General features: G+C 43.4%; 1 protein-coding gene and 1 pseudogene across 1 annotated transcript in view; one reads left to right on the top strand and one right to left on the bottom strand.

Annotated features, from left to right (window-relative positions):
• Nucleotides 1-854: 854 nt before the first annotated feature.
• Nucleotides 855-1358, bottom strand: LOC101557882 (translationally-controlled tumor protein-like; annotated as a pseudogene).
• An 11067-nt stretch (nt 1359-12425) lies between these two features.
• RAB1A (RAB1A, member RAS oncogene family) overlaps nt 12426-22431 on the top strand; it is a 28544-nt gene continuing 18538 nt past the window's right edge. Inside the window, exon 1 of the mRNA XM_004609174.2 lies at nt 12426-12669. Coding sequence (XP_004609231.1) covers nt 12647-12669 — 23 coding nt within the window. The 5' untranslated portion in view covers nt 12426-12646. The remainder of the gene's footprint in view (nt 12670-22431) is intronic.

Genomic DNA, 22431 nt, shown 5'->3' with positions numbered 1-22431 from the left:
TTTTTTTTTTGCCTCCTGGAGTCATACTTGGCAGTGCTTAGAGTTCGCTCATGAGTCTGGTACTAAGAACTTAATCCAAGTCTCCCACATGAAAGGGTATGCTCCAGCCTTTTGAACACCCTTCTAAGCCTTCAAGGTGAAGACTTTTTTTTTTTTTTTTGCTTTTTGGGTCACACCCAGTGATGCACAGGGGTTACTCCTAGCTCTGCACTCATGAATTACCCCTGGTGGTGCTCAAGGGACCATATCGGATGCTGGGAATCGAACCCAGGTCAGCCGAGTGCAAGGCAAACACCCTACCCGCTGTGCTATTGCTCCAGTCCAAGATGAAGACTTTTTGAATACTTTAAGTGTCTTCCAATCCCAAACGGTTCTAACATGATCCCTTTGCAATGCTCCCTCTCCCCCCTTCAATTACTTTTATTTATTTATTAATTTATTTATTTTTCTTTTTGGGTCACACCCAACAATGCTCAGGGATCTGCACTCAGGAATTACTCCTGGCGTTGCTTGGGGGAGACTAGATGGGATCATACCCAGGTCAGCAACGTGCAAGGCAAATGCGCTCCCTCCGTGCTGTACTATCACTCCGGCCTTCCAATGACTTTTAAAACAGGCTTTTTTCCCCCTCAAATTAGTTTAAATAACTTTTTATTTTAAGACAACTTACCTGGTTTGTTGTTGTTGTTGTTTCCCCCTGAAAACAATACCTCTACTACAAGTAACTCAAGGTCAAAATAAATGAAGAGCTCAAGATGACATCAGTTCCTGTTATCTGACCTGGTGTTGTGTGGATCAAAAGCGGCAGCCAGTTAGGATGACAGGTGATAGATCCAAAGTAATTGCCAAATCTATTAATGTTTTTCCATTTCTAAACTGTCCTTAAAGAAAATCATATATGGGGTCATACCATCCTCATGGTACCCAGCAGAGCAGCCATACCATCCGGAGTCGTGTTCTCTCCAATAAAGAACTGGTAGTTTCTGAAATTTGCATGGATGTGCTTGATTTGCTCTGTAGTCCCAGTTATGAGGTTTAAATCTTTCTGATCTTTGTTCTTCAAGTTTGCCTTGAGTTGATTTCATGTAATCTTTGATGTACTTCTTGCAGGCTTCCTTAGTGAAGCTGGTTTCCTGCAAGTGATGGTTCAGGATGATGTCCACACCAGTGATCATGGTGCTGGTGGTTCGTACTCGGGGCCTTTGGCAGGGGCATTTTCACCAATGAGCGAGTCATCAATGCTAAACTGTGTCCGACTGACCATCTTCCCCTTGAACTCCAGGCACAGCCCGTTCCGTGTTTTCCTTGTTCTTGTAGATGTCGGAGAACATCTTCTCATGGCTGATGAGGTACCAGTGGATGATTCCGAGGGTGGCTGGCGGCAGCGACTGTGGCTGGGTAGGAGCACGGAGCTCTGAGCTGGGGTACAAGCCAGAGTGGTGCTTTCGGAGAGTGGGGAACGGGCAGAAATGGCCTTAAAACAGAATTTTAAATTTTATAAATAGCTCAAGTTTGTCCTTACCCTTTGCTGAGTCTACAAAAACTCCTAAGATAATTCTCCTCTTTAAGAGTAAGCAGTCAACTGAGTTTTGTCTTTGTTGTTTTGCTGATATTCAGGGAAACAATTTTTTATGCTATGCTAAAATAGAATAAGTGTATATATGTAATATGATAGTGGGGGTTTTTGGGTTTTTTTTTTTTTGCTTTTTTGGGTCACATTCAGCGATGCACTGGGGTTACTCCTGGCTCTGCACCTAGGAATTACTCCTGGCGTTGCTCAGGGGACCATATGGGATGCTGGGAATTGAACCCGGGTCGGCCGAGTGCAAGACAAATGCCCTACCCACTGTACTATTGCTCCAGCCCCCTATGATAGTGTTTTTCCTTTTCTTGACAAGGTGTTATTCAATCATGATAGAAATCAATAATTTCTTAGATTTGATAAATATAGTAATTCATTGAGAAATATCTCTCTTGTAGGAGCTCACATTTGTCACAAGAGCATAGACCTAGTCAGTTTTATTGGTTTATCTCCTTGTCATATCAGAATAGGTGCTTACTAATAATTGTTGAATGAATGAGAGGATCAATGAGAACAGGATAGACTGCAATGCGACAGCAACTCTTATTGATAAGATTTCTTGTTGATTCATTTCCTGCTTGTGGCAAAACTAAGAGTAAAAGATAAACTCATTTGCTCACCCTGCCACCTGGACTCAATTCCAGAACATATTATGCTACCATACAGGATTTCTACCTGGAACCCTGATAGTGATCTTAAGTTCCCATATAACTGCTGTGCTATGTCATGATTTTCATTTATTCAACTTAGTTATGTAGTCATACTCACTGTCACTGTCACCCCGTTGCTCATCGATTTGTTCGAGCGGGCACCAGTAACGTCTCTCATTGAGAGACTTATTGTTACTGTTTTTGGCATATCCAATACGCACGGGTAGCTTGCCAGGCTCTGCCGCGCGGGCTCAATACTCTCAGTAGCTTGCCAGACTCTCTGAGAGGGGCGGAGGAATCGAACTCGGGTCGGCCGCGTAAAAGGCGAAAGCCCAACCGCTGTGCTATGGGGAGAAATAGAAATTGTCCATGACAGAGCCTGGAGAGACATTACAGAGGGCAAAGATCTTGCCTTGCATGCATCTGACCTAGGATTGATCCTCAGCATCCCACATGGCCCATAGAGCACACCAGGAGTAGTCCCTGAGTGCAGTGCCAGGAGTACCCCTGACCATTGCAGGAGTGGCCTAAAACAAAACAAAAAACTACTACCCACCCAAAAAAAATACCACAGAAATTGTCCATGAGGCTTGCCATTGTGTGAGAATGGAGTACAAATGAGTTCCAGGAGGCACAGACATTTCAGCTTAGCTTGACTGATTCCAGAGTAAAAGGGTAGCAGGATATGCTATCCTCGAAACATGCCACAGTTATCTAAGGATTATTTTGAACTGAAGGCGTTTGAGAAGAAGCAGATATAAATAAAACTTTTGTCTTTCCTCCCACTTTTGCTTTCACAGGGCAGGACATAAAATTGTGAAGATGTATCCACCTTCTCTATACCAGGAAGGAGAAAAGTTAATCCTGGAGACAAGTCTATTTACTTATCAGTTCAGAGACATCACCAAAGGAAACTACTTAGCAAACTTCACTAAGTAGCCCTTATCTTCTATTAGTTTTTCTATACACAGGATGTATAGAAATTATTTTACACATACAAAATATGCATTCCCTCCCACAACTTGCTTTCCCTAGAAACTCAGTCTTTTCCCTTTCTTTTGTTATATCTCTATAATTTTAAAATTCTTTCAAAATCCTTTAAAGTCCAAGTTCTAACTTTTTTGAATTCATCATCTTTAGGTGATCGCACATATGTACATAATGCACTTGTTTATAAAATTCTTTAATATTCTTCTTATTATTTATTTGCAATGGTGGGCATCAAGCTCCAGTAAGGCATTCATTTTACCCTTGAGCCACATTTTGCCCTGTTAATGTTTTATCAGTCTAATTTACAGAGATCAGAGGTCAAACAGTAACTTTTTGCCCCCAATTTTAAGAATCAAGCCCAGATCCTCACACCTGCAATACAAGTGCTCTTCTCTCAGCCACATCCCCAAGTTAGTATCAACACCTCTTTTTTTTTTGTTTGGCTTTTTGGGTTACATCTGGCAATGTACAGGGGTTACTCTTGGATCTGCCTCAGTAATCACTCCTGGTAGTGCTGGGGGATCATAAGGCAAATGCCTTACCCACTGTACTATTGCTCCAGCTCCAGCATCAACAACTCTTTCACTTATGTAAACATCAGCTTATCCAATTAATCTAAGTTAAGTGAAGACTCCCCCCCTTTTTTAATAAGAGAATAATTTGAAACAAGTCACCTGATAAGGAAGGATAAGGTACTATCTACTCGCATTGGACTGGAGCGATAGCACAGCTGGTAGAGCATTTGCCATGCACGTGGCTGACCTGGGTTTGATTCCTCCGCCTCTCTCGGAGAGTCTGGCAAGCTACCGAGAGTATCCCGCCCACACGGCAGAGCCTGGCAAGCTACCTGTGGCATATTCGATATGCCAAAAACAGTAACAACAAGTCTCACAATGGAGACATTACTGGTACCTTCTCAAACTAATTCATGAACAACGGACAACAGTGCTACAGTGCTACAGTGCTACTCCCATGTAGTGCCATGGTGAAAATACCCAAATAAGACCCCCATTAGAAAAGCCATTGCTGCAGCCATAAACAGAGTCCAGGGGTTAAGACACTTGTCTTATACATAGTTCACTTTGGTGTGATCCCCATCACTGAATGTGGTGCCCTAATCACTGCCAGGAGTGATCCTTGAGCACAGTGGCCCTGAGCACTGCCTCTCTTCTCCTCCCCCTTCTCATCCTCCCATCCTTCCCCTCTTCTCCCTCCTTCTCTCTCTCTCTCCCTCCTCTCTCTCTCTTTCTCTCTCTCTCTCTCTCTCTCTCCTCCCCCTTAAATAATGGAAGAGCACAGCCAGCTTTGCTCAGGCCTTACTCCTGGCTCTGGTGCTCAGCGATTACTGCCGGAAGAGCTCTGGAGACCTACCATAAGTGATGGTCATCAAACACAGGCCAGCTGTTTGCAAGGCAAGCACCTTACCTACTGGACTATCTCTCTGGCCTAGTGTGATTTGCTTCTATTTAGGACTTACTCAGTTACATTCACTTAGCGCTTAAAACACTTAGGTACTGCATAAAATACTTTAAGATATATGAGTGTTTTCAAAAAGATACTTTAAAAGTATTTGTCTTGACTATATGCTGTTATGGAGAAAGATGACCACTAGCTGTGTCCCATACAATTGACTATTAAAATGCTGCGGTTTTTTGTTTGTTCGTTTGTTTGGGGGGCATATCCAGCAGAGTTCAGGACTTACTCCTAGTAAGCTTGGGCGACCATATGGGATGCCAGGGAGCCAACTTGAGTCAGTAAGGCAAACTCTTTACCTGCTATACTATTGCTCTGGCCTCTGTATTTGTTGATTTTATAAAAAAACAAAAATCAAGCACTAGATATTTTTAGAAGATCTATTATGGGCTAAGCCTTAGAGACACAGAGAAGTGTAAAATCCAAAGATGTATAAGATGTCCTTGCAGGTGAGATTATCACTCCCTCCCTGCAAAAAGAGAATGTGAACAATTGCATCTCTACCTCTGGACTATGGAGTCTTTCTTCCTCTCCCTATGAGGTCCTCTTCTCCATCTAAAGAAAGACAAAGCTGGGTAGAGTTAAGGCACCTTAAGTCACTAGAAGATAGTCTGTAGGTTGACAGGCGGTTAAAAATAAGGTAGAAGTAAAAACATCTTAAACTAAAGCAGGATGAGTTCAACATGTATTTGGGTTCATGTTTGGGGTAAGGCTGGGTCAGTGAAGAAGCTTTTGAAAGAAGTGAGTGATGGTGACAGGGAAATCAAAATCCTGAAAATATTTTCCAGTTTTTTTTTTTTCACTTTTTGGGTCACGCCTGGGGATGCTCAGGGGTTTCTCCTGGCTTTGCACTCAGGGATCAATCCTGACGTGCTCAGGAAACCATATGGGATGCTGGGAATTGAACCCGGGTCAGCCGCATGCAAGGCAAATGCCCTACCCACTGTGCTATCACTCCAGCCCCATTTTCCAGTTTTATAATTTCACCATTGCTGTCTACTAGCTGTAGATCAACTGGGGCCGGAGAAAGAGCTCAAGAGCTCAAGCACATGTTATGCATGCAGGAGGGCCATAATAGATCCTTAATACGATATGGCCTCCAGAGCACTACCAAGGATGACCCTGGAGCACAGAACAAGGAAGAATCCCTGAGCACTGTTGGGTGTGCCATTAAGAAAGAATAAAACAAACAAAACCCCAAAGAAAGTACTTCACGGTTATAGAAACACAAGGAAGTTTTATACACAATGATTGGGCATTAATTAAATCCAAAATTCTGTCTTGTAAAAACTTTCTCCTTGACCAAACTCTAGTGAGGCCCCTTTGAGTTCCCTTCTCAACTAGGTCTCAATCTTTTTGCCTATGAAAACTACAAATTTTGGGGACTGAAGTGATAGTATAGCAGTAGGGCGCTTGCCTTGTATGCTGCTGACCTGGGTTCAACTCCTGGCACCCCATATGGCCTCCTAAGCTCCAGCAGCAGAGATGTCTGAGCACAGAGCCAGGTATAAGCCCTTAATGCCACAGGTTCTGAACCCCCAAAACTCCCCAAAAGGAGCCCTCCCAAACAAAAAGCAATCAGTGTTCCTTCATTCATTGCTGGTGGCAATGTTGCCTGGTGCAGCCTTTTTGGAAGACAGTATGGACATTTTCCAAGAAACAAGGAATCGAGATTCCATGTGACCCAGCAATTTCACTTCTTGGCGTCTACCCCAAGGCCCCCCAAACTCAGAAATGATATCTGTGCTCCTAGGTTCATTGCAGCACTAGTTATAATAGCAAAAATCTGGCAACAACCCAAATGTCTAAGAACAAGTAAGTGGAGAAAGAAATTGTGGCATATGCTATTTGGCTTTAAGATGAAATCATCAACTTGCTGCCGTGTGGATGGATATGGAGAGTATTGTGCTGAGTGAAGTTAGTCAGAAGGAAAGGGACAGACACAGAATGATCTCTCTCGTATGTGAGACATAAAGAAACATAATCACTGTCACTGTCATCCCTTTGCTCATCGATTTGTTCGAGCGGGCACCAGTAACGTCTCTCATTGAGAGACTTATTGTTACTGTTTTTGGCATATCCAATATACACAGGTAGCTTGCCAGGCTCTGCCACGCGGGCTTGATACTCTCAGTAGCTTGCCAGGCTCTCTGAGAGGGGCAGAGGAATCGAACTTGGGTCAGCCACGTGAAAGGCGAACGCCCAACCGCTGTGCTATCACTCCATAGGGCAACAAAAAATGACCAGAGGCAACAGAAAATGAGAACTGCTCTATAGAACTGAACTTACCAAAAAGGGAAAAGTTATGGGGGCGGGGGAAGCACTGAGACAGTGGTGGGTTATGTGGTATTGGAAGGCTCTATACATGAAACCTTGTCATGAACAGTACTGTAAATCAAGGTGCTGCAAATAAAATTTAAACTAATAAACCTAAACTATAGTCTGTCAGCACAAATAATTTTGTTTTCTTTCTACGCACTGATTTGGACAAACATCTCCAGGAGTTTCTAACAGTTCAAGGACACATCCTTACAATGACCTCTGCCCCTCCTTAAAATTCCTGAGAAAGCTCAGAGCTGCCTAGAGAAGCTGTTTGTTCCTGCCAAACCTGGTAACAGACAGATAGGCCCCAGAAACTCATTCGTAATTGTTACTTGGGAAAATTCACAATTATAAATCCCCCTTCTATCCTTCTACTTCCTCTCTCTTTGAAATGCAAACATCTGGGGAGTTGACTCTCACAGTCAGACATTGCACATCGTGCTCTTTCACCCGTGTTTTCTCTCATACAGAGGTAAAGTTTGTCTTTTGAATAAGCACAATTCACAAACCTCATTGTCTTAGTCCCAAAAGCTAGTCTCCTTAAATATTCCTCAGCCCCATTCCTTCAGTTCTTTTTAGCTTTAAAATGTCTGTATGTTTGTCTTTTGTTTCAGTGAACTTGAGGTCGGGTCCCTCTTGGAAGAGTTATTGTTAAATAGTGTTTGTCTTTGTCTCACTTGAATAATCTCCTGTTTTCTGTGTTGATTCATAAGTGGGACTTTTTTTTTTTCTTTTTGAGCCACACCCGGCGATGCTCAGGGGTTACTCCTGGCTCTGCACTCAGGAATTTCTCCTAGTGGTGCTAGGGGACCATATGGGATGCTGGGAATCAAACCCGGGTGACTGTGTGTAAGGCAAATGCCCTTCCTGCTGTGCTATCACTCCAGCCCCAGGGGGACATTTTTTGACAGTTCTGATATCAAAGGGCACCTGTTCTTTGACTGTTGGGGGCTTGAACTCCTTACTTGTAGGCAAACTGAATATCTCGGATAGCTGCGTTTTGTCTTGTTTGTTTGTTTTGTTGTTTTAATTCCTTCCTTGCTTTCATACCTTTAGATTCTCTCTCCACCCCTCAGAAATCTCCCCTCCTTTTTTTATTCTTGATGCAATTTTCCCAGGTCAGGCACATCATCCAATGACTAAATGAATCTAATTACCTTAAACTAATCTCCCTGCCTCCTGTCTCCCCATTTTTCTCTTGTAAAAAATTCTTGTTTTTTTGTGCCATGCCCAGCGGTGCTTAGGGCTTACCCCTGGCTCTGTGCTCATGGATCACTCTTGGCAGGGATCAAGGGACCACATGGGGGGCCAGGGATTTAACCTGGGTCTGCAGCTTGCAAGGCAAGAGCCCTACCTTGCCAGGTATTATCTCTCTGGTCCCAATTTACAGACCTTTAAAGCCATGTTTCTTAGGTATATAAATTGCTCTATGAAGTTTTTATTTTTTATTTGGGGGGAGGAGGTTATGGTCCCACACCAAGGGTCACTCCTGACAGTGCTTGGAGGACCATAAGCAATGCTGGGGATTGAACCCATGTTGGCCATCTACAATGCAATTGCCTTCCTGGTACTATTGTTAGTGCAGAAGTGAATTTTCTTGAGCTGGTGGGAATTGTATGAAGATTTGCATATAAACCTCGGAAGGTGAAGAAGTTAGAGTTTATTGTACAGGTCATATAGACGGGTCCAGTTTCCCCCTGCAATGTCCAGGTTTCTCCTTTGATGTATGTACAACGTCATTCATTCAGTTTAGAGATGCCTAGCCCATGTAGACTCCCTGGTCCTGTCCCTTGCCATTTGCTCACCTCCAGTATATGCTGGCCTGGTCTGGTCTCTACGCCACTCTCTATCCAGTCTTGTCTTGCCACTGGGCCTCTCTCCAACTGTGCCCCACTGGTTCCATCATCTGGTCTTTCCTGGTCTTCAGTCATAACCCTGATGCTTGTGGGTGAGACTCCTGTGCGAAGTGCCCGTCTCTAGGTCTCTCTCAAACTGCATCCCAGTGGTTCGTCCTGGTTTTCCTTATCTCCAACTATTGCCATGTGCACGTGGGTGAGACTTCTGTGTCCTGGACCTTGTTATTATCTGGGTGTCTGAACCCTGCCTGATGCTGCTTTCTGCCTGGGTGTCTGAGCCCTGCCTGTATTCTGTCATCTGTCTGGGTGCACAAAGCCAAACTGATCTTGCAGTCTGCCTGGGCATATGTGAAGAGAAAAAGAAACTGGCTGGGGGCTTCTTCAATCTGCTGTTATCTCCCACCATCCAGCCTTCCCATTATCTATTTTGAGTGGATACTTTTTCCATGGATGGAAGTTAAACTGACTAAAATTCACCTGGCACTCCATCCTTCCACATCTGCTGTGTCACTATTTCTCCAATCCCCTATTTATATTCTCAAAAAAGGAAAAAATTAGCATTTGGAAGGAAATGTTTCTTCCCAGTATGAAGAGGAACAAATTGGAGGGAATGGGACTGGCTGTAGCGCAGGTGACAAGCCAGTAAAAAATGGAGCAATCTCAGCTGGGTTTCTTTCTTCTTATGAGAATAGCTTAAGTTTAGGAGGTCGAAGTGATAGTACAGCAGGAAGGGCACTTTCCTTGCATGCAGCCAACCTGGGTTTGGTCCCCGGCATCCCAGATGGTCTCTGGAATTCTGCCAGGAGTGATCTCTGAACACAGAATCAGGCAGGAGTAATCCTTGAGCACCTCTGAGTGTGGGGTAAAAAGAGTAGGAAGAATCCAAAAGGGAAAAATAGCACTTTTTAGAAATAATTAAATTTAGAAGGTAGTTTTGAAAAATGGGGGCCACATACAGCACTGTTCAGAGGTTACTACTCCTCACCCCCTATTTCTAGCAATTCTTGTAGGACCACGTGGTAGTCAGGATCAAACCCAGGTTTCCAGCATGTAAAGCAAGTGCTCAGGCCCACTCTCACTCTCTCTCTCTCTCTCTCTCTCTCTCTCTCTCTCTCTCTCTCTCTCTCTCTCTCTCTCTCTCTCTCTCTCTCTCCTCAGACCCTATGAAGTAATTCTTTGTTGAAAATGAACTAGGTAACTAGGGGAAGTTTAGGACTATACATTCAAGGTGAGAGGTTAAACGTTCTACTTTGGGTCAGAAAGATAAGTCAATGGGCTGAGTGCATGCTTCTGAGTATGATCCCTGGAGCACTACAAGGAACAACTCCTGAATCCAGAGCCAGGAGGTATTCCTGAGTACTGCAGGGTGTGCCCCTCCCTCCCTCTCCCTTTCTTTCCTTCTACTCTCTCTCCTCTATTTCTCCCTTCCTCCCACCTTTATACTTTCCTTACCTTTCCCAACACCCCTTTTTGTTTTCCCTCCTTCCCTCTGATGTCATGCTGTTGCTCTGGTGAAGGGCTGTGTATCAGATACACATTTGGAGGTGGTGCTTTCACATTTTTGTGGCGGTGCTTACCAGAATTTGCACACACTGGTTTAAATGCTTGACTGTAGTGCAGGACTAGGGATCACCTACAGCAAAGCTGCTGGGTATACAAACACAGACGCACACACCACCAGAGCAGCCAGAAGCTGAGAGCGTGCAGCTGAACTGGAGATGTAATTTGAGGCCTTACCTATGCGAGGCAGGCTCTTCAGCCATGGAATGATCTACCAAACTCTATTAATTTTTTTCTTTAGGGTGAGGTGTGTGTATGTGTGTGTGGGGGGTCACACCTAGTGATACTCAAGGGCTACTCCTAGATATGTGCTCAGGGGACCATGCAATAGCAGTATCTAACCCAGGTCTTCTTCATGCAAAAGTTGTGCTAGCTTCACTAATAGAACTATCTTCATGCGTTATTTATCTGTAGTTTTTGTTCCACACCCTGAAGTGCTCAGGGCCTTCTGGCTCTGTGCTCAGAGGTCACTCCTGGCTGTGCTCATGAGACCATATGTGTGAGGAGGATCAATCCAGGATCTGTCCATGAAGACAAGCTCCTTACCCCTTATATTATCTCTCTGATCCTCCTGAGTTCTTCTGTGAAATCACAATAAGCAGGGACAAAAGTCCAGAAGAATAAACATTTATGTTTATCATTGGTCCTTTTATGTATTTCTGGTGTGGTATTCCTGTGTATTTAAAAAGCCAACATGTTGTAAGTTACTTCAGTTTACTTTTGACAGCAATGCCAGGTAAGACACATTTGGGAGGGAGGTAATAAACGGCTAGTAATAAGAGCTACCTTCTTCCCACATTTTGGTGTCATGGGAATTCAAAGTGATTTTGCAATCAGTCTTGGGAGATAATTTTCTAGGTTCTTAGAACAAGTTGGAAGATAAACTTTGGACAATGTATTATACTATGCCCTTTGTAATTAAATAACCCAAGATAATGTGTTAAAGTTCAGTGGAGATTTTAGTTCAGGAGCTGATTAAAGACCAAGTTGTTTTCTGTTTTTAAATGTCACACCACTATTACGCTGTGTTTCTAAGTATTAGAGAGAATGTTTCACGTTTCTATGGGTTATTCTCTTCCAATCTTGCAGAACGGCTCAGAATTAAATAACTAAAAATAAATAACAATTCAACTGGGAGGTTGGCAGCAGGCCAGACCTCTCTGGGTGGCATCGAGATGGAAATGTGTCAGGAAGACAAGTCTGGCCAGGGCAGGAAAGAGGAGAAAGTCCACTGGTGGTACAGCATTCATTATCTAGGATCCAGGCTGGGGTGATCAGGGAAGGGCTGAAATCAAAGCCTGCAGCCAGGACAAGGACTGGAACCTGTAGGGCTGGGTGAGCGAGGAAAGGAACTGACACAACAGCTTCATGTGTTCCAGAGGCCCAAAGTTTTCAGCAGCCCGGCCCCCACTCCTCCCTTTTCCGTCCAAGGATCATCAAGAAACTCAAGCTTCAAGCGGGTCCAGCCCGCAGAAGAAGGTCCGGAGGCAGACGCACCCGGGCGCATCCAGCAGCCCTTCTTCCTCCCCGCCTCCGCGCTCAGATCGACCCTGACAGTGCCCAATTCTGCCCCCTACTCGGGTCCTAGGCCCCCGGCACCAGCCGCCGGCACCGCCCTCCGCTCCTCCTTCCTCCCCCTCCCCCACGGGGCGCTGACTCGCGAGCCTGCCACGTCTCACTGATGACGTCACCGGGGCCGTTCGGCTTTAGCCAATCCGCTAGGGGGAGTCCGAGCGAAGTCCTAGCCAGCGAGTCAGCGGGGAGGGGAACCGGGAGAGGCGGAGGGGGGTTGTCAGAGACTGGGGAATGGGATGGGCCACAACCCCTCAAGTGCGCATGCGCCATGCGCGCGAGGCGTGGCGGGAAGCCGAGTCCCGGTGGCCCCGCCGCGCCGTCCGTGTCTCGCTCTGACGGCTGCTCGTGACTCTCTTTCCCGGCATGCCTCGCGGTGTGCCCGCCCCCTGGGCTGTGTAAAGGCCCCTCGGTCTAAGGCTTTCCTATTTCCTGGTTCGCCGGCGGCCATTTTGGGTGGAAGCGATAGCTGAGTGGCGGCGGCTGCTGATTGTGTTCTAAGGGGACGGAGTGGGGGAAGACGTTTGTTCTCCCGGAACAGCCTATTTCATTCCTCCCCTCCGGTTACCCGTGGCGCGGAGAGTCTAGAAGGCGGCTGCGGCAGCAAGGGCGGCGGTGGCGGCGGCGGCAGCTGCAGTGACATGTCCAGCATGAATCCTGAATAGTGAGTGCAGGGAGAGCGAGAGCATCGGCCGGCTGCGGCGGTGGGCCGGCCGGGGAAGGCGTCCAGGGGGCGAGGGGGGCGGCGCGGGGGTGGGGGCCTGGGCCGCGGCGCGGAGGGCAGGGGCCGGGAGCAGGAGAGGCGGACGGGCCGCGAGTCGGGCCCCATTGTCTGCCGGCGGAGGGGAGGCCGGGGGGAGGGGTCGGCCGGGCGAACCGGGGCCCGGACCCCGTCAGGGTGGAGGCCCGGGGCGCGTTGCGGGTGCGGGGGCCCGGCCTCTGAGGGGGTGGGGCGGCGGGCCGGGGCCGCCGCCGGGAAGGAGACTTGTTTTCCCGGCGCGGGGCGTGTGTCGGGGGCCCGGGGCTCGGGTCTGCGGCCCGCCGGGACCCCGCGGCCGCGCTCGGCGGGAGCTGTCAGAGCCGGCGCGGTGGAGACCCGCTTTTCCTGTCCCCCCGAGCGCGCGGGCGCCCCTGCGCCGTCCTCCCCGGCGGGGCTGCGGGGAAGAGGGATGCTTTCCGGGCTTGCGTGGGATCCGGGAGGGAAGCTGCGAAGCGCTCCCGCGGACTGAGTTCTTTCCCCCCCCCCCCCCCCCGGAGTTCTTGACGAGAAGCCCTGGGCTCGGGGAGCGTGTGGTTTTTTAGAGGACACGAAAGTCACTGGGTGTCGCACAGGTCAGGGGGAAAAGCGAAGACGGGTGTGGACGGGCGCCGCTGTGACCGCCCCCGGGGCGGACGAAGACTCGGGCCGTCCAGCCGCGTCGATCCGCGGGCGCTTGGGTTACCGACTCGGATGCCTGCAGCTGGGGAATGAGGCTCCCCGAGGTGTCGTGAAAAGTTAATGCATTTCTTTCACTTGCTCACTCGGGAAGTCACCGGAGCAGATAGGGCACGCCTGGTGCTTTTCCTGGGAACTGGCGTCCACGTTCCGGGAATACTTCGTTGGGCTCCCTTAATGGCCCTCCAAGAAACCCTCCAGCAGTGTACGAATAATTGGAGGATTCATCGGTAATTTTCTTGTGTCAGAAGACGCCGGGGAAGAAGATTTTTTTTTGTTTTTGTTTTTAGGCACAAATCAGTATTTGTCCTAGAAGTAGAGTTCAGTTATTGCCTTGGTCAATTACCGTAAAACGTTTTCCCTAAAAGGCCCATCAGTTTAGCTGACCGTCATGTGTGTGTCACATGGCTCTTGCAACATGCTTTCTGACCTCAAGTTTTGTAATACTGTGGTTTAATGCTGAAATATGCACCCCCCCCTTTGTACTTAACAGGAGCCATAGTATTTTGGTCAAAATTTTAGGTGCTTTAAGAAGTTGAGGTTAGGGTCTGTCTGAGACGACTGTGCTTTGTGGACAGTTTTTCATTTCTTTAATCCTGAGCTCCAAGGACAAAGTTGATTTGTACATGTTAGGCAGAGTTGGATTTGAGGTCCCCAGTTTAGTATCTTTTCTGGTTAGGTACATGGACTTAAACACCTTTTAAGAGGCGTGTAAACCTTCTGTTCAGGGAGTTTCTTGTATTTGCTGTATATACAAATAGCTTTGTAAATACGTCCTGAAGATTTGAACAAAAAGAAGCTTGACAAATTTTTTATTCTCAATTTGTTTCCTGGAAAATAGATACTAGTAGTCATTATTCCTAGGAAGGTAGTTGTGAGGTTCAAGTGTCAAAGAATTTGGAAAACTATAAGGGCTCTATCTACATAGTGTAGATCATTATCAATGTATGGCAGGCAGGTAGTGCTAGGATTAAGAATGTGACCAATCCTTTATCCTTAAGAGTTCGTAGTGGAATATAGAAAATAACTATATTTCAGAAACAGCAGATAAGGCAAGTTCTACATATGTGGTATGGGCCTCAGCATCATGATTTCTTTTTTGTTTTGGGGGGGTCCACAGCAGGTAGTATTCAGGAATACTTCTGGCTCTGCACTCAGATAACCCGAGGATGTTGGGGGACCATTTGGGGTTAGAAAGATCAAATCTGGGTCAGGCCGGTGCAAGGCAAGTACCCCACCTGCTATACTGTCTCCCGCCCATGCCGCATCATGATTTTGAAAGTGTGGTGGATGATTATGGTGGGTTTAGTTGGGTTTAGGAAAACTTCATAAAAGGAGAACTGTAAGGGAATTTATTAGTGATAGATTTGAGAAACAGCAAGAGAGGGAGGTTTTGTCTGACCCCCTGTCCCCCAAAGAGAGGAAGGAGAGACATTGGTTAATAAATTTCAAGAATAATAGTTATTCAGTAAATACAGTGCCAAGCCAACCTTTCTTTTGAGGTCTAATTAATAATGACCTCAACAGAATCAAAAGCAGAAGTCTGGTGGTGGGGACGTGGGTGCTGGGGGTCAGATTCAGGGCCTCTGCATGCAGGTGCTCCATCACTGAGCTGTATAACTAGCCCAGAGAATACTTTTTGTATATTTTTGTCTTCAAGTATGCCAGTTGTCTGGTCTATTCTTACATTTTAGACTGGATCTAGTAAATTAAATGGGTGCTTAGGAAAAGCTTTGGAAAACCATTAGTGAAAATTATTTGTCTTTGAGAGTATATGATTGGATTTTTTTTAGGGAAGTCCCAATAGCTACCAGCAGCAGATTTTTAGTGGTCTGACTTAAGCAGTTTCTTTTTTGCATGTAATGAAGTTTGTTACCATCATAAAAGTAAATAGGGAAAGTTGGAAGAAAAAAAAGAGGAACATTCTTACTGTATCACTCTATAATACAAGACTTTTCTTTAGTGCCAAGTTCTAATCTTTAAAATCCTCTTTTTCTTAAAACTTAATAGGTGAGTGCCCTTTCTAATTCTAAGATGTCTGAAATATCTAACATTTATGCCAGGTACATTATACATGTGTAGACATTATATATGTACTGTATACTAGCTAGTGTTTATAAATGCGCCTAATAAATTTTTCTTATTCTATCATCTGATTTATATAATTTCTTTTAGAAACTAAAAATTCTTCAGTGCTGAATTTGATAATGAGAGTGAGTTCTTGACAAAAGGGAAAAAAATGGTTCTCAAAGAAGAAACAAACTTAGGTTTATATTGGTCTAAGATTACATAGCCTTATTACTAGATGCTTTTACTTTATGATTCTCAATTTGTAAATTTTTTTTTTTTTTTTTTTTTGCTTTTTGGGTCACACCCGGCGATGCACAGGGGTTACTCCTGGCTCTTCACTCAGGAATTACCCCTGGCGGTGCTCAGGGGACCATATGGGATGCTGGGATTAGAACCCGGGTCGGCCGCGTGCAAGGCAAACGCCCTACCCGCTGTGCTATCGCTCCAGCCCCTCAATTTGTAAATTTTTTATTTTTGGCTGTTATTGGGAGCAGTGACCATCTTGGGTCATCTTTATGGTAAAAATTGTTTCAAGTACAAGCAAAAGCAAAAAAGCAATTATGTAAAAGCATAGAATCTGAACTATGGAAAAAGTAGATGGAAAGGGTAAGAGTTCTCTTTTTCTGGAGCATTTTGATTTTCTGAACTAGGTGGTGTGGCAGGCAGTGATTATTTCCATACACTGGTTAAATACTTAGCATTATCTTCATACCAGAAACATTTTTATAATCCATTGGTTTCTAGAGGGTTTTTTAGTGTCAGAATTATTTATAAGAAATGTGTTAATAAAGCATGTATAATATCACTAATATACTAGTTTGCCATAGTAGGAGGAACTTTAGTTTCTACTTGTAACAACTGTAATTCTTGAATGCAGAAAAAAACGATATGACTTTTAAAAAAATACACTAGAATAATAATTTAAGATTAGTGACTGAAGATTTAATGCAGTCTTACAAATTTTCCTCTTTTGTATTGGTAAACTCAAGTAACACTTGACAACTTTGCCAGTATTATGCCTTGGATGAAAAGTTTTGTTTTTAAGTTTCTGGGCCATGCTTGGCTGTGCTCTGTAATCACTCCTGGCAGTGCTGGGGGACTGTTTGCCATGCTGGAACCCAAAGGATTGGGTGGGGAGTGATTATTATTTTACTTAGGCGCCGTGATATATAAAACGTTTTGTTGGGTGGAGGGTTACGTGCTTAGGGTTTACTCATGGCTATGTGCTCAGGGATATTCCTGATGGATCTTGGGGGACCATCTGTTGTTCTGGGGTTTGAACCCAGGTCAGCTGCATGCAAGGCAAATACCCTACCTGCTGTACTATGGGTGTGAACCATGATTTACAAAACTTTGAGCCAGTCTGAGTTCTATCTCTGAACCCAACACCCTGTCAGCTTCCCTCTACCAGTGACCAAAGGTTCCTTTCCTCAATCTTATCACTTGGCTTAAGGATTTGAATAAAAAGTAAGTGAATCATTTCTGTTATCTGGCAGGCTAATAACTATATCAATCCATGTAATTTAGAATTTCATGAGAAAACCAGAAATCAGTTAAAAGTAAGTTGTTTTATTGATTGCCTTGATGACTTTTTGGTCATCTTAGTTGATAGTGATTTGAGAATTTGAGAAACATTTAAAGGAGAAAAAAATAGTAAGTTTTCAAGACTCAGAACATGGTTACTTTCATTTCTTTTGTGGTGCTGACAGTTGAACTCTTTACAGGTATGTGCTATGCCTTTGACTCTTAATGTCTATAGAGAATCATTGTATGTAATTCTTTGGGAGATACTAGTTTTCAGTAACTAGGTAGCCATAGAATGAATCATGAATTTTCCGTGAATGATTCTTGCAGTATCATTCATTAAAAAAAAATCAAAATTTTGCGTTTAAAAATTTGCTATTTTCATTATCAGTTAAAAGGAAGGATGTTTATATCTTCCTACCTCTGTCAACAAATAAAGCTCTATAAAAGTTTGGTTTTTGAGGGGGAGATCTGGAGCATTAGTATAGCCGTAGTGCTCTTGCCTTGCAAGAGGTTCGATGCCTCTCATTTCATGGTTTCCGGGGCAATGAAAGGAGGGATTCCTGAGCACTGAGCACCGCCAGGAGTAATCACTGGGTGTGGTCCCCCCACCTCATCCAATTTTTTTTTTCAAATGCTGTGAAAGAGAATTCTTTGTGAGTGAACTTTTTTATTGGATATTTTAATCAGGTAAAAAAATTGAGGGGGCTACTTCCTGTTCAGTGCTGGATTGGGGTGGGTGGGTACTGCTTGCATCCAGTGTCTAGGATCAAATTTGTAGTTTCAACATGCAAAACATGTGCTCTGGCTCTTTGAATATCTCCCTGGCTCGTCTCCCCCAGACTCCTCCCCCAATTTGGGGGCCAAGTTTAATAATTTCCCTGTGTGCTAACATTTTGAGTTAAGCTCATGTCCTAGAAGCAGTCAATCATTTAACTGTTTTTCTCTCCTTGGTCACTTTTGATGTTCCCTATGATGTTATTTATAATTTTGATAGTTTTATTTTTGATAATTAAGAATAGTTAGCTTTCTTTATATTTGTTTTTTAAATTAATGTTTTCTATTGTCTTATATTTGGGGTTAAATAATTTTTTTTTTCCTCCATACCTAGTTGTGCTCAAGGCTTATTCTGGTTCTGCTTTCAGGGATCACTCCTGATTAGTGCACACCAACTACGGTGCTGGGGATCAAACTCAGGTTGGCCATGTACAAAGCAAGTGTCCTACCTACTATACTTTTTCTTTGGCTCTTAATAACACACTTTTAAGTTTCGGAGATTTTTAAAGGATTTGCTAGAATTTGTGTTTCAAGACAAAAATTCGAAAGTGAATGTGAGATGTTGTGGCGTGAGGTATTATTACTCCTGTGAACTTGTTTTAAAAATCCAAATAGTTTTTTTTTTTTCTTTTTTAATTTTATTACAAGATTTAGGCAGAATGACTTTTCCTTAGAGGGAAAGGGGAGTGGTCAAGAGTGTTTCAGTCTTTTCCAGTAGAAGGTGGGGCTGGGATTGTTGCTTTGATATCTGGAAAAGAATTTAGTGTGGTGGGAAGAAACCTTGGCTTTTTTTTTTTTTTTTTTTGGAACCACCCAGTGAATGTTTCAGATAATGAAAGGGCAACACTGGAATGCTATTTGGGGGAAAAGTGTAGAAATAGCAAGGAGCTAGAGAAACAGTGTTTGTAACTTACAGAGTATGATAACAGGGCATAGAAGAAATTGGAAATAAATTTTTCTTGTTATTTTTGTGACTGATAGAACACTGTTTTATTCTGAGGATATATTGTGATAAGTAATAGTGACATTTACTGTTTCGTGCCCATGATTCATAATTCTGACTAGTTATGTTACATGTGCCTGTTTTTGTTCTCAGGAGGCACCACTTTTTAGACATGTAATATTTAGTAATACCTGCTTTATTTATTTATTTATTTATTGTATTTTGGGCCATATTTGGATGTGTTCAGGGGTGACTCCTGGAGTTATTGAGGGGGGGGGAGATCATGTGCATTGCTGCAGATCAAGCCCAGGTCGGCTGCATGCAAATCACACAAGTGCCTTGCCCTTGACACAATTTTTCCAGCCCCAAAAAGATCTTCTAAATGACTTTTAAATCAGTTTGTGTGCCAGCACGTGGATCACATCTTCTCACAAGGCACTTTGTGCAGTCTGTCAAGCTGGTGAGCTTCACAAATGAAATTGAATTATTTAATTGAATTTTTCCAAGAATTGTGAGGGTTTAATTTGTTTTCCTTTGTTTTAAACTTTTAAGTACAAGTTTTTTGTTCATTTCACTTTTCTTGTAGACATTTTCAGTAACTTTCTTAACCCCGTTAATGGTTTTACACCCCAGGAGCATTTGATTAACCCTATAGACAGATTACGTGCATGCAGATTTATAGCATTTGTATAAAGTTGTAAGTGGTTAACTTTTACAAACCTCTAAGAAGCCCTGATTTAAGACAGTGAAAATAGAAAAAAGCTTTTTTCTACCACTGTTGATATGGAATTCTGGGAATGACAGTTTTAAATCTGATACCCTGAACTGACCTGATTAAAGATTTGAGATGTGTCTCAAAAACAAAAATAAAAGTCTGCAATATATCCCCAACTACGTGTATATAGAATGCACAGTGTCATCATTTTCAATTACAAATAAAGACTACAGTCCTGTAAAAAAGAAAAGAAAAAAGATTTGAGGTGTGTTTGGACTGGTTTTATTTTGATCAGTCTTTCCTTTTTTCTCTTTTCAGAAATTGGTTACTGGGTCAGAGAGGTAGTAGAGCCCGTAGGGTGCTTGCTATGCACATGGCAGATCTGGGTTTGATCCCTGGTATCCCTTAGTGTCCCTGAGCTGTGCCGGGTGTAGGTGCCCCCCTCCATCTGCCACCTGCCTTTGTTCTCACCCCCCCCCAAAAAAAAAAGGTTGTCAGAAAAAGTTTTGTGGTGCTTTGCATTGCATGAGCCTGACCCTGTTTTTTTTTTTTTTTTTTTGCTTTTTGGGTCACACCCAGCAATGCTTGGGGTAGTTACTCAGGGGACCATATGGGATGTCAGAGATTGAACCCCAGTAAGCTGTGCAGTGCAAATACCTTACCCATTGTACTATTGCTCCAGGCTGAAATGGATCGTTTTTGGTCTCTACCTAGAGTTGCCCTTGAACATCCTACCACTACCAAAAGTCTTATCTTTCTGTTTCTCTTTTTACTTTGCTAGTATAGGAAGTGTTCCCAAGAGTCTTTAAACAAGTACACTGAGTTTGCAGAAATGTCTTTCATATTAAGGACTATGGTAGGGACTCTTTTCTACCTTAAAATTCATATGGATTGTAATTAAGAGAATGCCCAGGAAAGTGTAATTTATGCTTAAATAGATTAGATGAAATTTATAAAAACAATTGAATAGCTAGATTTATGAAAGGATATTGAAACAACTTTGTGGAATGTACACTATAGGTAGTTGTTTAGTTCTTTTTGCAGGGGAGTGACCTGGGGGTAGGGGAACATGAGGAAGGGATTGAACTGTGTCTGTTGCGTGCAGGGTAAATGTCTTAACCACTGTATCGTCTCTCTGGCCTTACTTTCTGATTATTAATCTGAGTATATAAAGTATATCACTGGAAGAATGTGGAATAATAAAATATTTGGAGTTATAAATTCTTGGTTTATTTATGTTTTGGCTTTTGGGCTACACTCAGTGGTGCTCAGGGCTTACTCCTGGCTCTGTACTGAGGGATCACTCCTGGTGTGGCTTGGGGGACCAGATGGGGTGCCACGGATCAAACCCAGGTTGGCCACATACAAGGCAAGTGCCCTATCTCTCCAGTCCCAAATTCTAGGTTTAAAGTTCCTATTGTTACTTAAACTGCACACAAACTGTTTTTGCCTGCTGAACATTTTTATTTATATATACTAAGATCAGTAACACTCCAATTTAATCTTTAGTAAACTATATAATGCTATGCAGATACTACTTGACATGCAAGTTGTAGTAAGAAAAGTTAGATTACATGTAAATGGCAGGTAGTAGGGGTTTTTTTCTTTTATTTTTTGAAAGGGGGGACTCAACATTTAGTGGTGCTTAGGTCCCACTTCTGACTCTGTAGGGGTCATTCCTGTTGGGGCTCAGGAACCATATGTGTTAGGGATTGAAGCTGGGTCACACGTGTGCTCCCTCCAGCATCTCCAGGTGGTAGTTTTGACCTTAAAATTTTTCCACATGTAATCTCTTATGTCTGTTCTCTACTAGTTTTAATATCAATTTTTAATTTTCCACTGAATATGTATGAACATATAAACAGAAACCCTTATTTTCCTGTCATAATTTTGCTCCAAGTAAGGTTTTTGTTTTAAATTTTCAATTATGAAACAAAATAGGTGCTTACCAAAATAAGAAAATGACTCAGATAAGTAACAAATAGAATGGTATTTGCACAAATTAAGTTTTGTGACCTACTAGTGCAGAGGATTTGTAGATAAGGGGCTCCTGATATCAGTTGTTAATAGAAAATTTAGTTGTGTTGGATTTAGCTTGAGAGGAATAGAGTGCTGAGGAATTTCCTCAGAATCCTGGTTCTAGTCTTGGGATGATGGGGTTAACAAAAACAAATTGACCTTCAATCGTCAATCATGAACTTTATTTATATACAAGACTTCCCTTAATTCTGTGAAGAAATAGTATTCCTGGTTTTAGAGTTGAAGGAAACAGTCAAAGAACAGTTAAGTAGCATGCATAAGACTGGAGCCATAGCACAGCTTCCTTGCACGCGTTCTACCCGGGTACTAATCCTCCGTCCTGCTCTGAGAGCCTGGCAAGCTACCTGTAGGGTATTCAATATGCCAAAAACTGTAACAAGTCTCACAATGGAGACGTTACTGGTGCCTGCTGGAGCAAATTCATGAACAGCAGGATGACAGTGCTACAGTTCGGGAATGGGATTAGAATTTTAACCCTTGTACCTATAATTCAGTCATAGTAAGCTATTTCTAGTTTATTATTAGTGTTAACTTCTAGGAATCTAAATTTTAAAAATTTTTTTTATTTTTTAATTTATTCTTTTATTGAATCACCATGTTGGAAGTTACAAAGCTTTCAGGTTTAAGTCTCAGTTATACAATGCTCGAACACCCATCCCTTCACCAGTGCACATATTCCACCACCAAGAATCACAGTATACCTCCTCCTACCGCCCACTTTTAAGTCAGTAAATGAGGCCACTAACATTTTTTTGTGGTTACTTAAAAAATTTATGTATTTTTTAAATGTTAAGGTTTGTGAGTTACAGGTTATGACTGGACCTTTGACTTTAGGCTTGAAATAAAATTAAGTTTTTCTAGGCCTGAGGTTAAATTGCTTTGTCTTCGAGCCAAAGAAATGTCACAGGGTTAGCCACATCCT

This window comes from Sorex araneus, chromosome X, assembly GCF_027595985.1.
Source record: "Sorex araneus isolate mSorAra2 chromosome X, mSorAra2.pri, whole genome shotgun sequence".
In the NCBI taxonomy this organism is placed as follows: domain Eukaryota; kingdom Metazoa; phylum Chordata; class Mammalia; order Eulipotyphla; family Soricidae; genus Sorex; species Sorex araneus.
Note: the sequence above shows the minus strand (reverse complement) of the source record. Positions and strands in the feature narration are given on the sequence as shown.